At 36.4% G+C, this 15,564-nt stretch overlaps 2 protein-coding genes across 2 annotated transcripts in view; one reads left to right on the top strand and one right to left on the bottom strand.

Moving 5' to 3' along the window:
- LOC110467366 overlaps positions 1 to 15,564 on the bottom strand; it is an 83,182-nt gene that overhangs the window by 18,174 nt on the left and 49,444 nt on the right. The gene's annotated exons all lie outside the window — the stretch shown is intronic.
- On the top strand, positions 2,226 to 14,457 carry LOC110467346 (fibrinogen-like protein 1). Its single transcript, XM_021524460.1, has 4 exons — positions 2,226 to 2,462; positions 6,823 to 6,902; positions 12,183 to 12,348; positions 13,156 to 14,457. Exons 1-4 carry the CDS (start codon positions 2,336 to 2,338, stop codon positions 13,536 to 13,538), a joined length of 756 nt encoding a protein of 251 aa, XP_021380135.1. The 5' UTR covers positions 2,226 to 2,335; the 3' UTR covers positions 13,539 to 14,457.

Genomic DNA, 15,564 nt, shown 5'->3' with positions numbered 1-15,564 from the left:
CCACCCCCCACCCCCACTTCCCCAGCATTGACAGCTCATCAAGCATGCACATCATTTATCTTTTCTGTGATACCTTAGACACATGACACACTTTTTAAGGTACGTAAAATGTATCTGCTTCGGGTGGTTGACCAAGAAAAAATAAGTCTGAAAGGTTTACAAGATTAGCAGAAAAATGGCTTATGCAATACAGTACATAGTGTCGTATGTCATTACATGGTGCCAAAAGTGAAGATATTGAGTTTGGTTTAGCAACCATATCCCAGGTCTTAAGATTTTAATACCGTATTTGCTGTAATTAGTGCCCCCCCCCCCCCCCCCTTTTTCGGGAAGGATTGAATTTATTTCAACCTCCTCCCAATCCCTGACCTTACGTGAGGCCCAGTTAACGATTTACAGTACTTACATTATAAAGTACAGATTCAAGACTGATGATCATGACTTGACTTTGGGTTATGTAGATAGAACACTGAATATCAAAACTTCACATTTTATTATCCTAATAAGTGCCTCTATTGAAGCTAATTTCTAAGCACCCTGGGTGTTACTTATGGCAACTATGGTAGGCTGGATACTGTAGCTTAACCGTATACCAAAAATGTAAAGTGACTGTACAATGAGCTACAATTCCTGCAGCCACAAATTATTTTGAGCCGCTTCCACTGACAATCCTCTTTATGACGAAGTCAAACAAAGGAAAAAAAGTAGCTTAATAACAATGGGCCCAAGGATCACCTGAGTTCAAAGCGCTATTAATTGAAATTCTTATATCTATGTAAGCATTAAAGAACAAAACTTAATATCACAAGGACTTCATTTCCGTGTTTAATTTCTTAAAATTCACTATCTATTGATGCACAGTGTAGGAGTGACAATTTTCAGCACTGCTACAGGGGCGGATTTAAGGGGGGTGGGGGACTTGGTATTTGGATCCGAAAAAAAATCTAGAAGGCATTTCTGCGATGATTTTTTTTTAGAGAAATGTGAATAATGACTCTGTTTGTTATTCATTAAGCTTTAATTAGGGTCCCTAAATTTTGAGCTGCCCCTGCTCCTCAGCTGCTGGATCTGCCCCTGCTGCAGCACCGGATTTCTTTTATAGGTTCCTCAAATTTACATATCACTGCCTTTTCATGAATCAACATATATGTGTGTACTGCCAACATTAGCTTTAGCCGAATAGTAGACTAGACATTGGCTATATCAATAATTCTAAAAAAAAAAAGGTTTTCAATATGTGATATTGACCTTTGACCCCATGACCTTCACACTGTATCAAAACATTTCTTGCTTTTATTTCTGCAATATTTTAGTGCACAAGCATATGTATACAGAAAAGTATGCAAGTAAACGTTAACCCCAAGGGAGAACCAATAGCTCGGGGGTCCTGAAATTTACAATTTAAATAAAGCTTTTGATGATCTTTCTTTCCATGCAGAGAAAATGACTGTAGTACCTCTGAGTCTGGAGAAGAAGATTTTTGAAATATTGGTTAATTTTCCCTTTGGGGCCCCATCCTGGCCCCCTGGGAGTGGGGTAGGAATCCCAATTTTAAGATTTTGTAGCCTCATCTACCAAGGATGATTCTGACCAAGTTTGAAAAAATTCCATCCACTGGTTCTGGAGAAGAAGTTGAAAATGTAAAAAGTTTACGCACGGCGGACGACACATGACGGACGACGACAAGACCATGAAACTGACATCAGCTTTAAGGCCCAATGGGGATTTTGTTGTGTAAATGCTGTGTAATTTGTACACAGCATGATGTAGCAGTTTCATTACAAAATATGTGAAATAAAGCCAGCTAGAGATTTGTTTGTTCAGCAGTTTTACACTTCAAGTATAGTAAAATTTAACAGGATATCATTACCTCTACAATATATATGCATGAACCATGAGCCAAAAAGTGTTAAAAAAGTTCCTCCACTTAACAGGATACATCAGCAGGAAACATATTTGTACACAATACGTATCTGATTTCCTTCCTTTAAATAATCTGTAAATTAATGCATGCAAGTCACATGTCTAGAGAGGAAATATTTGCTACCACTTCACAGGACACAATAGCTTTTTTGTATGTGTCAGACAGGTATAATAATACAAGTTCATTTCCCTGTCCCTTTAAAGTATACACAACCATTATCATTCATCTTTTAAGAGGTTGAATGGTGGCTATAATACTGGATAAAATTCACCTCAAAATCACATGTCTGTCACATGTATGGTTTTCCCAGATTAGGGGATTTCCCTTTAGTCACACATGCAGATAATACACTGATCACATACATATTTTTAGGGGCAGATACCTGAGTAAACATATCTTATTGAGAGGAGAATGCAGCCTGTTTTGAGTTTCTGTCTGGTGTTGTTGGGTTTGCTGACCACCAGTGTGGCCAAGCACGATGACCAGTTGTGGCCATTTGGCAAGCACCTCAATAAAGGCGACAATAACCAGTACAAAGGTGAGTCTGAGTACATGTAAGTGGCCTATCTGCCTAACGCGGCAAAGCAGGGGTATGAGGACAAGCAGGTCAAGATCTGGAATGACCTGTGCTTTTTGTTGACTCTATATCTGTCTTAACTCATACACCCCTGAAGACACATTTGAACTCTTCCAATTCAAAGGTTGGAATAGTTCATTTTGAAATTTCAGGGGTGAATGAGTTAAGCTATATGTCGAAGACAAAAGTGTGATCTTGGAGGTTAAAATATTTAGGCTAGTGTTGACAATGTCAACTTTTAAGAAAGCAAATATATTTGGAAATGAATTATACACATTAAAAAATGCCAACTATTTTAGCAGGAAACTCTTGATTTTAGACCCTAACATTTAGCATGTCAAACCAGTGAATTTGTTAAACAATCCTAAAATACTAGGAACTAATGATTTCCAAATCAAAAACTACCCATTAGATGCCTCTTTAAAGTTATTTTTCCCTAGGGGTATTTATACACACTTTTTTTTTATGTTTTTGAGTACACACAATCTTCCCAAGGTAATTTGAAATTACTGCTGATCAAGATATTTCTTTCCAAACCTGGGTTTAAAGTACAGACTATTGCATTTTAATTGTAAAAAATATCCTGGGACATTGTCAATTAATTTTTATTGCAACAGGTTTTTCTATTTCCCCTACAATCAATTATTTGTTCCTATTTCATGCTTGAGATGTTTCAGTCAGGAAATCTTAAATAATCTTTACAGCAAGTCCTACAGGCTTATGGAATAACAAAAGGTTTGATGGGCCTGTGTCGTTCACCTGGTATTAATCTCACACTTGTAACCTTAAAAGTAAACCAAAGGCAAATGTATTTAAATGGAATGAATACAGCTACAGGCTAAATATAATTTCTCATAACTCCTGGTCATTAAAAAAAATGGGCCTAAACGAGTCCTACAGTATTTATTTTTGTTGTTGAAATATATACCAATTTGAGAACAAAATAGTTAAGTATAACGTTAACTTAAGTTTGTCAGGTCCATGAGCTGATCATTCTTAGACCGAGTTTCAGTTAAATCGGCCTATTAGAACTTGTTTTGAAGTTTGAAATAGTTTTTTCAAAATGGTGGCCGTGTCGGCCATATTGGATTTCTGATCGACCTGAAAAATAACAACACTTTGTCAGGGCCATGAGTTGATCATTCCTACCAGGTTTGAGTTCAATGGGCCCAGCAGAACTTGACTTTAAGTTTGAAATAGTTTTACAAAATGGCGGCTGTGGTGGCCATATTGGGTTTCTGATCGACCCGAAAAATAACAACACTTTGTCAGGGCCATGAGTCTATCATTCCTAGACCGAGTTTCAGTTTAATCGGCCTATTAGAATTTGTTTTGAAGTTTGAAATAGTTTTTTCAAAATGGTGGCCGTGTCGGCCATATTGGATTTCTGATCGACCCGAAAAATAACAACACTTTGTCAGGGCCATGATTCGATCATTCCTTCAAAGTTTCAGTTCAATCGGCTCCGTAGAACTTGACGTTAAGTTTGAAATAGTTTTTCAAAATGGCGGCCGTGGCGGCCATATCAGATTTCTGATCGACCCGAAAAATAACAACACTTTGTCAAGACCATGAGTCGATCATTCCAAGACCGAGTTTCAGTTAAATTGGCCTATAAGAACTTGTTTTGAAGTTTGAAATATTTTTTTCAAAATGGCGGCCGTGTCGGCCATATTGGATTTCTGATCGACCTGAAAAATAACAACACTTTGTCAGGACCATAAGTCGATCATTCCTACCAGGTTTCAGTTCAATCGGCCCAGCAAAACTTGACTGTAAGTTTGAAATAGTTTTTTAAAATGGCGGCCGTGGCGGCCATATTGGATTTCTGATCGACCCGAAAAATAACAACATTTTGTCAGGACCATGAGTCGATCATTCCTAGACCGAGTTTCGGTTTAATCGGCCTATTAGAATTTGTTTTGTTTTGACCAGGTTTCAATTCAATCGGCCCTGTAGAACTTGACGTTAAATTTGAAATAGTTTTTCAAAATGGCGGCCGTGGCGGCCATATCAGATTTCTGATCAACCCGAAAAAAAACCCCACTTTGTCAGGGCCATGAGTCGATCCTTCCTACCAGGTTTCAGTTCAATCGGCCCAGCAGAACTTGACTTTAAGTTTGAAATAGTTTTTCAAAATGGCGGCTGTGGCGGCTGTGGCGGCCATATTGGATTTCTGATCGACCCGAAAAATAACAACACTTTGTCAGGACCATGAGTCGATCATTCCTACCAGGTTTCAGTTCAATCGGCCCAGCAGAACTTGACTTTAAGTTTGAAATAGTTTTTCAAAATGGCGGCCGTGGCGGCCATATTGGATTTCTTATCGACCCGAAAAATAACAACACTTGGTCAAGGGATGTCAGTAACCTTCCCATGAAATATTAATGAAATCCCTTTGCCAGCATTTCAGCTTAAGTTGAAAATGTAAAATGTTAACGAGCTAATTAAAGCTCAGGTGACCTAAAAAACCTGTCCAAAGATGTTAACACCTTTGATCACAGCTAACAAGGTAATTCATTTCAACATACTTGAGAGTTCTTTATCCTAGCCTTCCTACATATGTAGGGGCCAAATATTATCATCCTAGGCCTTTCTGATATTCAAAAGAAGTTGTTTAATATTTTCAACATATTTGACAACTACAACCTTGAGTATTTTGAACAAACTTCACAGTCATTTATCCCAGCATGCTTTTGGCCTAATATTACCACCCTGGGACTTTTGGTTATTCAGGAGATGTTGTTTAAAGTTTTAAACAAATTTGACCCGCGACCTTGAATATGGGTATATATAAGATCATTGATTATAATAAACTAGACAGTCTTTCATCCCAGCATGCTACTGGCAAAAATCATAAACTTTTAGGCCTCTTGGTTATTCAGAAGAAATGGTTTTAAAAGGTGTTTTTTTTTATCATGATCGACTTATATTAGTGACCATGAATATGGAAGAAGGTCATTCATCTCAGCATGCTTTATACTTGTCAAGGATTATCACCTTAGGCCTTTTTGGTTATTAAGAAGAAGTCAATAAAAGTAAAAAGTTTATGCAAGATAGAGTCATGGACAGATGGATGATGGACAATAAATTCCACACCACAGCATAAGCTCTGCACTTGGCCATTTCACCCTCAGGTTAGCTAAAATGCTTGAGCCTGACCTTCACTTTGGTCACAGCACCCTGAAATGCATGCTTATACTTAATCATGAGGTTTTTTTTACTATTATCCTTTAGAGATCACTTATATGAATAAGTTTATCAAAATCTGTTGAGAAATTTTTAATTGCTAGAGTAATCACACTGTTTATTTAAAAAAAGGGAAAAAAAAGAAAACGTAACAAAAATCCTTAACTTAGCCTTGAGCAGTCCCAGGTGACCCCTGAACTTGTTTAAGGTTAATTGTTAAAGGTTAATTGCTATACCTAACTCTTTAATGAAGTTTCATCAGAATCTGTTCAGAAATGAAGTCACCATGCAGTGTGATATGATTTTTCGTTCTAAATGTAGTAGTTGCATGGGCTGGCGGTCATGCATCAATTTCTTGAGGGTAATTTACATCCTTGAAATGTGATTATTTTTGAGGTAATTATCATACCTAACAAAGTTCTGTAGAGAAATACAGTCTCTTCGGTTATGGCAAAAGAGTTCTAAGGCATATACTTTACATATGTATACAAATGTAAAGGCAGTCTACCTTAGATGTCCCCTCCACAACCTCCATCCACATCCAAATTGTTGTGAGGGAACAAAGAATTGACAATGACATCAGTGTAACCTTGACCATTGACTTTCAAAGTACATTTTTGAAAGTACATTGTACAATCATTTTAAAGTAACACATAAGTCTTAAATAATGATTTAAAGAATAAAGAATGTCAAATATTACCATACCTAACAAACTTCTGTAGAGAAACACTGAGTGCCTTGAGTTATGACAAAAGAGTTCTAAGACATATATTTTGGGTGCCTCGGTAGCCGGGATCGCTAACGCGCACAGTCATTGTACTACTACTGTGTGCAATCAAGCGTGGGCTTCAGACCACTCGCTCTCCAAAGAATTTCGGTTCGATCCCCAGCGGTGTTGGAAAAAAGAGAGTGATGTCTGATAGGGTTAGTTATTATCCCTTCGATGGCACGGTGGTGCCCCCCCCCCCCCCCCATGTGGGTTTTCCCCCACCACAAAAACACCATTTTTTCCCTTACCGGCACTGTAATAAAAGCTCTACAGAGCTTATGTTTGTTGTTGACAATTGTACACGACGTTAAATACAGATTATTATTACGTCTGAAATTGTATAGTATGTACTTTTTTTTCCAGATTGTAACAGCGTAAGAAAGGCAGGATACAATGACAGTGGAGTTTACATGGTTTGGTATAACTCTACCACACCATATAAGGTAAGTGGAGTTTACATGGTTTGGTATAACTCTACCACACCATATAAGGTAAGTGGAGTTTACATGGTTTGGTATAACTCTACCACACCATATAAGGTAAGTGGAGTTTACATGGTTTGGTATAACTCTACCACACCATATAAGGTAAGTGGAGTTTACATGGTTTGGTATAACTCTACCACACCATATAAGGTAAGTGGAGTTTACATGGTTTGGTATAACTCTACCACACCATATAAGGTAAGTGGAGTTTACATGGTTTGGTATAACTCTACCACACCATATAAGGTAAGTGGAGTTTACATGGTTTGGTATAACTCTACCACACCATATAAGGTAAGTGGAGTTTACATGGTTTGGTATAACTCTACCACACCATATAAGGTAAGTGGAGTTTACATGGTTTGGTATAACTCTACCACACCATATAAGGTAAGTGGAGTTTACATGGTTTGGTATAACTCTACCACACCATATAAGGTAAGTGGAGTTTACATGGTTTGGTATAACTCTACCACACCATATAAGGTAAGTGGAGTTTACATGGTTTGGTATAACTCTACCACACCATATAAGGTAAGTGGAGTTTACATGGTTTGGTATAACTCTACCACACCATATAAGGTAAGTGGAGTTTACATGGTTTGGTATAACTCTACCACACCATATAAGGTAAGTGGAGTTTACATGGTTTGGTATAACTCTACCACACCATATAAGGTAAGTGGAGTTTACATGGTTTGGTATAACTCTACCACACCATATAAGGTAAGTGGAGTTTACATGGTTTGGTATAACTCTACCACACCATATAAGGTAAGTGGAGTTTACATGGTTTGGTATAACTCTACCACACCATATAAGGTAAGTGGAGTTTACATGGTTTGGTATAACTCTACCACACCATATAAGGTAAGTGGAGTTTACATGGTTTGGTATAACTCTACCACACCATATAAGGTAAGTGGAGTTTACATGGTTTGGTATAACTCTACCACACCATATAAGGTAAGTGGAGTTTACATGGTTTGGTATAACTCTACCACACCATATAAGGTAAGTGGAGTTTACATGGTTTGGTATAACTCTACCACACCATATAAGGTAAGTGGAGTTTACATGGTTTGGTATAACTCTACCACACCATATAAGGTAAGTGGAGTTTACATGGTTTGGTATAACTCTACCACACCATATAAGGTAAGTGGAGTTTACATGGTTTGGTATAACTCTACCACACCATATAAGGTAAGTGGAGTTTACATGGTTTGGTATAACTCTACCACACCATATAAGGTAAGTGGAGTTTACATGGTTTGGTATAACTCTACCACACCATATAAGGTAAGTGGAGTTTACATGGTTTGGTATAACTCTACCACACCATATAAGGTAAGTGGAGTTTACATGGTTTGGTATAACTCTACCACACCATATAAGGTAAGTGGAGTTTACATGGTTTGGTATAACTCTACCACACCATATAAGGTAAGTGGAGTTTACATGGTTTGGTATAACTCTACCACACCATATAAGGTAAGTGGAGTTTACATGGTTTGGTATAACTCTACCACACCATATAAGGTAAGTGGAGTTTACATGGTTTGGTATAACTCTACCACACCATATAAGGTAAGTGGAGTTTACATGGTTTGGTATAACTCTACCACACCATATAAGGTAAGTGGAGTTTACATGGTTTGGTATAACTCTACCACACCATATAAGGTAAGTGGAGTTTACATGGTTTGGTATAACTCTACCACACCATATAAGGTAAGTGGAGTTTACATGGTTTGGTATAACTCTACCACACCATATAAGGTAAGTGGAGTTTACATGGTTTGGTATAACTCTACCACACCATATAAGGTAAGTGGAGTTTACATGGTTTGGTATAACTCTACCACACCATATAAGGTAAGTGGAGTTTACATGGTTTGGTATAACTCTACCACACCATATAAGGTAAGTGGAGTTTACATGGTTTGGTATAACTCTACCACACCATATAAGGTAAGTGGAGTTTACATGGTTTGGTATAACTCTACCACACCATATAAGGTAAGTGGAGTTTACATGGTTTGGTATAACTCTACCACACCATATAAGGTAAGTGGAGTTTACATGGTTTGGTATAACTCTACCACACCATATAAGGTAAGTGGAGTTTACATGGTTTGGTATAACTCTACCACACCATATAAGGTAAGTGGAGTTTACATGGTTTGGTATAACTCTACCACACCATATAAGGTAAGTGGAGTTTACATGGTTTGGTATAACTCTACCACACCATATAAGGTAAGTGGAGTTTACATGGTTTGGTATAACTCTACCACACCATATAAGGTAAGTGGAGTTTACATGGTTTGGTATAACTCTACCACACCATATAAGGTAAGTGGAGTTTACATGGTTTGGTATAACTCTACCACACCATATAAGGTAAGTGGAGTTTACATGGTTTGGTATAACTCTACCACACCATATAAGGTAAGTGGAGTTTACATGGTTTGGTATAACTCTACCACACCATATAAGGTAAGTGGAGTTTACATGGTTTGGTATAACTCTACCACACCATATAAGGTAAGTGGAGTTTACATGGTTTGGTATAACTCTACCACACCATATAAGGTAAGTGGAGTTTACATGGTTTGGTATAACTCTACCACACCATATAAGGTAAGTGGAGTTTACATGGTTTGGTATAACTCTACCACACCATATAAGGTAAGTGGAGTTTACATGGTTTGGTATAACTCTACCACACCATATAAGGTAAGTGGAGTTTACATGGTTTGGTATAACTCTACCACACCATATAAGGTAAGTGGAGTTTACATGGTTTGGTATAACTCTACCACACCATATAAGGTAAGTGGAGTTTACATGGTTTGGTATAACTCTACCACACCATATAAGGTAAGTGGAGTTTACATGGTTTGGTATAACTCTACCACACCATATAAGGTAAGTGGAGTTTACATGGTTTGGTATAACTCTACCACACCATATAAGGTAAGTGGAGTTTACATGGTTTGGTATAACTCTACCACACCATATAAGGTAAGTGGAGTTTACATGGTTTGGTATAACTCTACCACACCATATAAGGTAAGTGGAGTTTACATGGTTTGGTATAACTCTACCACACCATATAAGGTAAGTGGAGTTTACATGGTTTGGTATAACTCTACCACACCATATAAGGTAAGTGGAGTTTACATGGTTTGGTATAACTCTACCACACCATATAAGGTAAGTGGAGTTTACATGGTTTGGTATAACTCTACCACACCATATAAGGTAAGTGGAGTTTACATGGTTTGGTATAACTCTACCACACCATATAAGGTAAGTGGAGTTTACATGGTTTGGTATAACTCTACCACACCATATAAGGTAAGTGGAGTTTACATGGTTTGGTATAACTCTACCACACCATATAAGGTAAGTGGAGTTTACATGGTTTGGTATAACTCTACCACACCATATAAGGTAAGTGGAGTTTACATGGTTTGGTATAACTCTACCACACCATATAAGGTAAGTGGAGTTTACATGGTTTGGTATAACTCTACCACACCATATAAGGTAAGTGGAGTTTACATGGTTTGGTATAACTCTACCACACCATATAAGGTAAGTGGAGTTTACATGGTTTGGTATAACTCTACCACACTGTATAAGGTAAGTGGAGTTTACATGGTTTGATATAACTCTACCATACCATATAAGGTAAGTGGACTTTTTACATGGTTTGGTATAACTCTACCACACCCTTTAAGGTAAGTGGAGTTTACATGGTCTGGTATAACTCTACCACACCATATAAGGTAAGTGGAGTTTACATGGTCTGGTATAACTCTACCACACCATATAAGGTAAGTGGTGTTTACATGGTTTGGTATAACTCTACCACACCATATAAGGTAAGTGCCAAATAGGCAGATTTTTTTTGATTTTTTTTTTACAGTTGTGTGAGATGATATTCTTCAAAATGAGGGCAGGTAAACCAGTGTGGATAACCCCATTTAACCAGGACAGTGGTAAACGTTTACACTATTGTCTATGGAAAATCATTTGGTTCTGCGGTCCCTATATATATAGAACCTCCAAACAGAGAAAATTAATATGACAGGGGAAATCCTAGTGTATGAGGGTGACACAATATGCCATCAATAAAATTCATCCAGACATATGCTACTATATAGATAAGCTATAATAACCAATGCAGTTGATGTTGTCTAGTTGTACATTGTCGAATTCACAAAAATTGTGGTCACAAGATCTAATAATTTCAAATAAACATGTGAAAACTGAAAGACTGGTAGTACGTTAGCAGAAACAAAATCGACCAATTCCATATAGCATGGTATTGTATTCAGATTATTTATATATCAGTTCCCCTGGCAATCAGATAGCTGTATAACATGAAAAGTTCTTTGTGCATAAACTTTCGCTGTTTTCGTGGTCGATATATATGGAACCACGAATATAAATACAACGAAATTTTTTACTACTCCAAAGAACGTACACACTGAAAATGTGTAAAATTATATGAATTTTAAGCAATTATAGTTCTCAAATGTACACATTTACGTGGGAAATTTTCAATTCTTGATTCCATCAGAGTGTGTTCCTATTTAGTTTATTTATCGATTTCACATTTTCGTGAGATATTGATGCAGCGATTCACAAACGTATATTTTAAGATAATTGAACAATTCATTTACAATAAAGGAATGTTTTTACTGAAATGGACATGTGTTATCAATCTGTTGTATAAATATCATTTATTATTGATTAATTAAGTATGTGACCAATCAAGTGAAACGGTAGGCTAATATAACGGGCGTCGCAAGAACAGGTCAGTGTTTCCTAAGCATAATGTCAACACTCACATCGCAGTTTAATTTACTTTTCCTTTGTAATAATTATTTTAACTGTTTGACCATGAACAGAGAAGTATGATGAGTGTGACTGTTTGTCATTTTAAAATATACCACTAATGTGTTACAGTGTTGGACCAATGATTCTCGGAATGGTGGATATATTTCGTTGTACGTGGCTAACAATGAAAATTAATACATTTCGCTCTACGGGCTAATTACCACAAAAGTTTGTACCCACGAAATAATTTGAAAGCTCCAAACCACGGAAGAAAGTACAAACGATCATTTCATGTTACATGCTATACAGTAGCATAAGCTGCTCAGGTACACCTACCAGATAAAAAGAACAGATAAAATACTGTGTATTGTTTTATTGTAGGTGGTATGTAACCATACGGCAGACAACTCCTTCACCATCATACAGCGACGGATGTATGGCGACGTGAATTTTAACAGAGGATGGCAGGATTATGTCTATGGATTCGGACATCCCCAGGGTGACTTCTGGGCAGGACTCAATAGCATTTACTACAGTACTCTTACAGGTATAATATAAAGAGTAGGGTCTATCATAACAAAGCAAGGAAAATGGTGTATGACCTCTAACGCAAAATTGACAAACTGTAATTTGAATAAGGTGAGTGAAGGTCATTTAATTATTTAAGTAAACCTAAAATTACTTAATACCAGGAATGTGAGGCTAAATACTATCAGTCTAGGCATTGTGGTTCTTAAGGAGAAGTTGATTAATTTGACATTTCATTTTGAACTTAAAGTATATCTATATTGACAGGAAAGATTAATATTAAAGTCAATAGGGCCAGTAGATGTAGATTTCTTATAAAACTACTGAAATTTTCATAGTTCATGTGCAGAACTCAAAAAATATTATTGATATATATTAAGTGACTGACCATATGAAATTACCAAAATACTGTAAACTGTGAAATTTTAGCTGCATTCTAACTTTCACCTTTTTTCGCCAACTATAATGAGGGCAAAACTATTGTGAAGGCGAATGTTGAAAAACATAGATATACAAAGCAATGAAATATGTGCGAGGTGAAGTTAACACTCGGTGAAGATGTGCTTTATCAGCAAAGGGTGAAATTCCTACTTGGCCAAAGTTTCTCAGTAAACACTTTGCTTAAACAATACAGGAAGAAAAGAAATTTTACAAAAACAATTTCTGTTCTCTCTCAATATTATATTTATCATAAGATCATAGGAAATACTTGTAGACAACTTGATCAATGAATTAAAAGATTCCCATAGACCCTACAGTGTTTTGAATGGTTATTGGCAATGTGTCTACCGTTGAGTTTGAAAATTGTTCTCATCTCATTCCACAGGGCAAATTAAGATGACAGTTTATATGCAGGACTTCCAAGGAATCGGAGGATATATCAAGTATGATTACTTCAAGTTGAATGGTCCTGAAGATCAGTACCGTCTTCTCATTGCCAATGCGTTTGGCAATGTACCGGACGACCTTGGATATAACGACAAGTCCTGTTTTTATACATATGACAGGCCCGACCCTAATAACTGTGCCAGGAATATGATGGCAGGCTGGTGGTATAACTATTGTACCTTAGCTCATCCCAACGGCTACCACTACCCATATGGCCCATATACCCCTTCCACTGGATATTATAATGGCATCTTCTGGAAGGACTGGCTAGGGTTTGGGTACTCTCTGAAATTCATTAGTATGACATTGTCAGATCAATAGTGTTATCTCCCTTTAGTATGACATTGTCAGATCAAACACAATCTACTTTTTGTATGACATTGTCGGACCAATTATAATCTCGTTTTAGTATGACATTTTGTCAGATCAATTGTAATCTCTTTTTCGTTTGACACAGTCAGATCAAAAGTTATCTCCCTTTTGTAAGACATTGTCAGATCAATGGTAATCTCTTTTTTTGTGTGACATTGCCAGATCAATTGTAATCTCTTTTTTTTGTGTGACATTGCCAGATCAATTGTATTCTCCTTTTAGTAAAAAATTGATAAAATAGTCAATGTTGATTTGTCAATAATTATCTCCCTTTAGAATGACATTGTCAGATCAAAAGGAATCCCCTTTAGTATGACACTGTCAGATCAACAGTTTTCTCTTTTTAGTATAACATTGACAAATCAACAGTAATCTCCATTTTGTATGACATTATCAGATCGACAGTCATCTCTTTTTAGTGACAAATCAACAGTAATCTCCATTTTGTATGACACTGTCAGATCAACAGTTATCTCTTTTTAGTGACAAATCAACAGTAATCTCCATTTTGTATGACATAATCAGATCAAAAGTAATCCCCTTTTGTATGAAATTGTCAGACCAAAAGTAATCTTCCTTTAGTATGACACTGTCAGAACATTGACAAATCAACAGTAATCTCAATTTTGTATGACATTGTCAGACCAATAGTAATCTCCCTTTAGTATGACACTGTCAGACCAACATTGATTTCCCTTTTGTTTGATATTGTCACATTAGCCATTATCTCACTTTTGTATGACGTTGTAAGATCAATGGTTATCTCTCTTCATTATGGCCTGGCCAGGTCAATATTAATATCCTTTTAATATTACGACAAATCAGCAGTAACTTCCCTTTTAATAGTATGACACTGTCAAATCAGTAATTATCTNTAGGGGGGAAGGGGATGGGGGTAGAATCTTTAAGAGAGTACTCCTTAATTTACATGAATGTACTTGTGTTAGGTATTCAATGTTAAAGAATTTGAAGAATTCACCCCCTTAACTCCCTTAAGGGTAGGCGTATGAGGACCAAAATATCGACACAGAGGCAGAAGCATTTTTGACTTCTTTGATTTATATAAATCTTGTCCAAAATTTGAACACGCATTAAGCAAACTTTGTGTAAATGGTCTTATTCATTGTTTTGTTTTCCAGCTTATTTTAAGTAAATACAAGATGGCTGATTTGGCCCCCTGAGTGGGAGAGAAATGTTTTTTTACAGAAAAATGGTAGGATCAGGGGAAGGGACAGAAAAAGTTCTTAAAACACTTCAAAACCCTTGTAATTACCGCAGTATAAGAAACTTGAATTACATGTCAAAAGGTGTAAAAAAACGGTGAATAGATCATCACATATTATAAACAACTATTGTTGATGATATAATACCATACACCGCAAATTTTAAATATTAAGGATCCCTGTCCCACCGCAGACATGCAAAACACAAAGAATTCTACTACATTTTTCGTAAATACAGTAACATCACCAATAATTTCCCTGTGGATAAAACTGTAGTGATTGGACAAGAGTACTACCATTGACAAAGTGGTTGAGTTGGTAAGAGTGAGAGTGGTTATTGGTCACAAGTGTAGGGTTCAAATCCTAGTTTTGCTACGGTATTTTTTACGCTCAGAACACCTGTTGATTCTTTTGAGCTAATTTCATCTTTATCATTCTTTTCGTAACAGTTCTAAAACAAATGGATTTCTTTTCGGAAATGATTTATCAAAGCTATTGTCAGGCTGGAAAGAAACTTTTCAATACATTGTTACAGATTTTGGCAGTGGTATAAGGATATTTAATTATATTTGGCTCATTATCAAATTGATAATTGACTTGTGCATGTACATTATTTTTATAAATGCTTCCCTTTTTTCCCGAATACTGCTTGTATTAATATGAATTGAATAATTAAGATTTTTATCATGCCTATCTTTTTTCAGAACACTGCTTGTTTTCATATAAATTGAAACATCAATATTTTTAACATG

This window comes from Mizuhopecten yessoensis, unplaced genomic scaffold (assembly GCF_002113885.1).
Source record: "Mizuhopecten yessoensis strain PY_sf001 unplaced genomic scaffold, ASM211388v2 scaffold11171, whole genome shotgun sequence".
In the NCBI taxonomy this organism is placed as follows: Eukaryota; Metazoa; Mollusca; class Bivalvia; order Pectinida; family Pectinidae; genus Mizuhopecten; species Mizuhopecten yessoensis.
This window is presented reverse-complemented; position numbering and strand designations above follow the sequence as displayed.

Bases quoted from the DNA above. Each gene is read 5' to 3' on its own strand.
- LOC110467346 (XM_021524460.1), top strand. From the start codon at position 2,336: ATGCAGCCTGTTTTGAGTTTCTGTCTGGTGTTGTTGGGTTTGCTGACC. The intron at 2,463-6,822 runs GTGAGTCTGAGT...TTTTTTTTCCAG, and splicing joins CGACAATAACCAGTACAAAG to ATTGTAACAGCGTAAGAAAG. The intron at 12,349-13,155 runs GTATAATATAAA...CTCATTCCACAG, and splicing joins TTACTACAGTACTCTTACAG to GGCAAATTAAGATGACAGTT.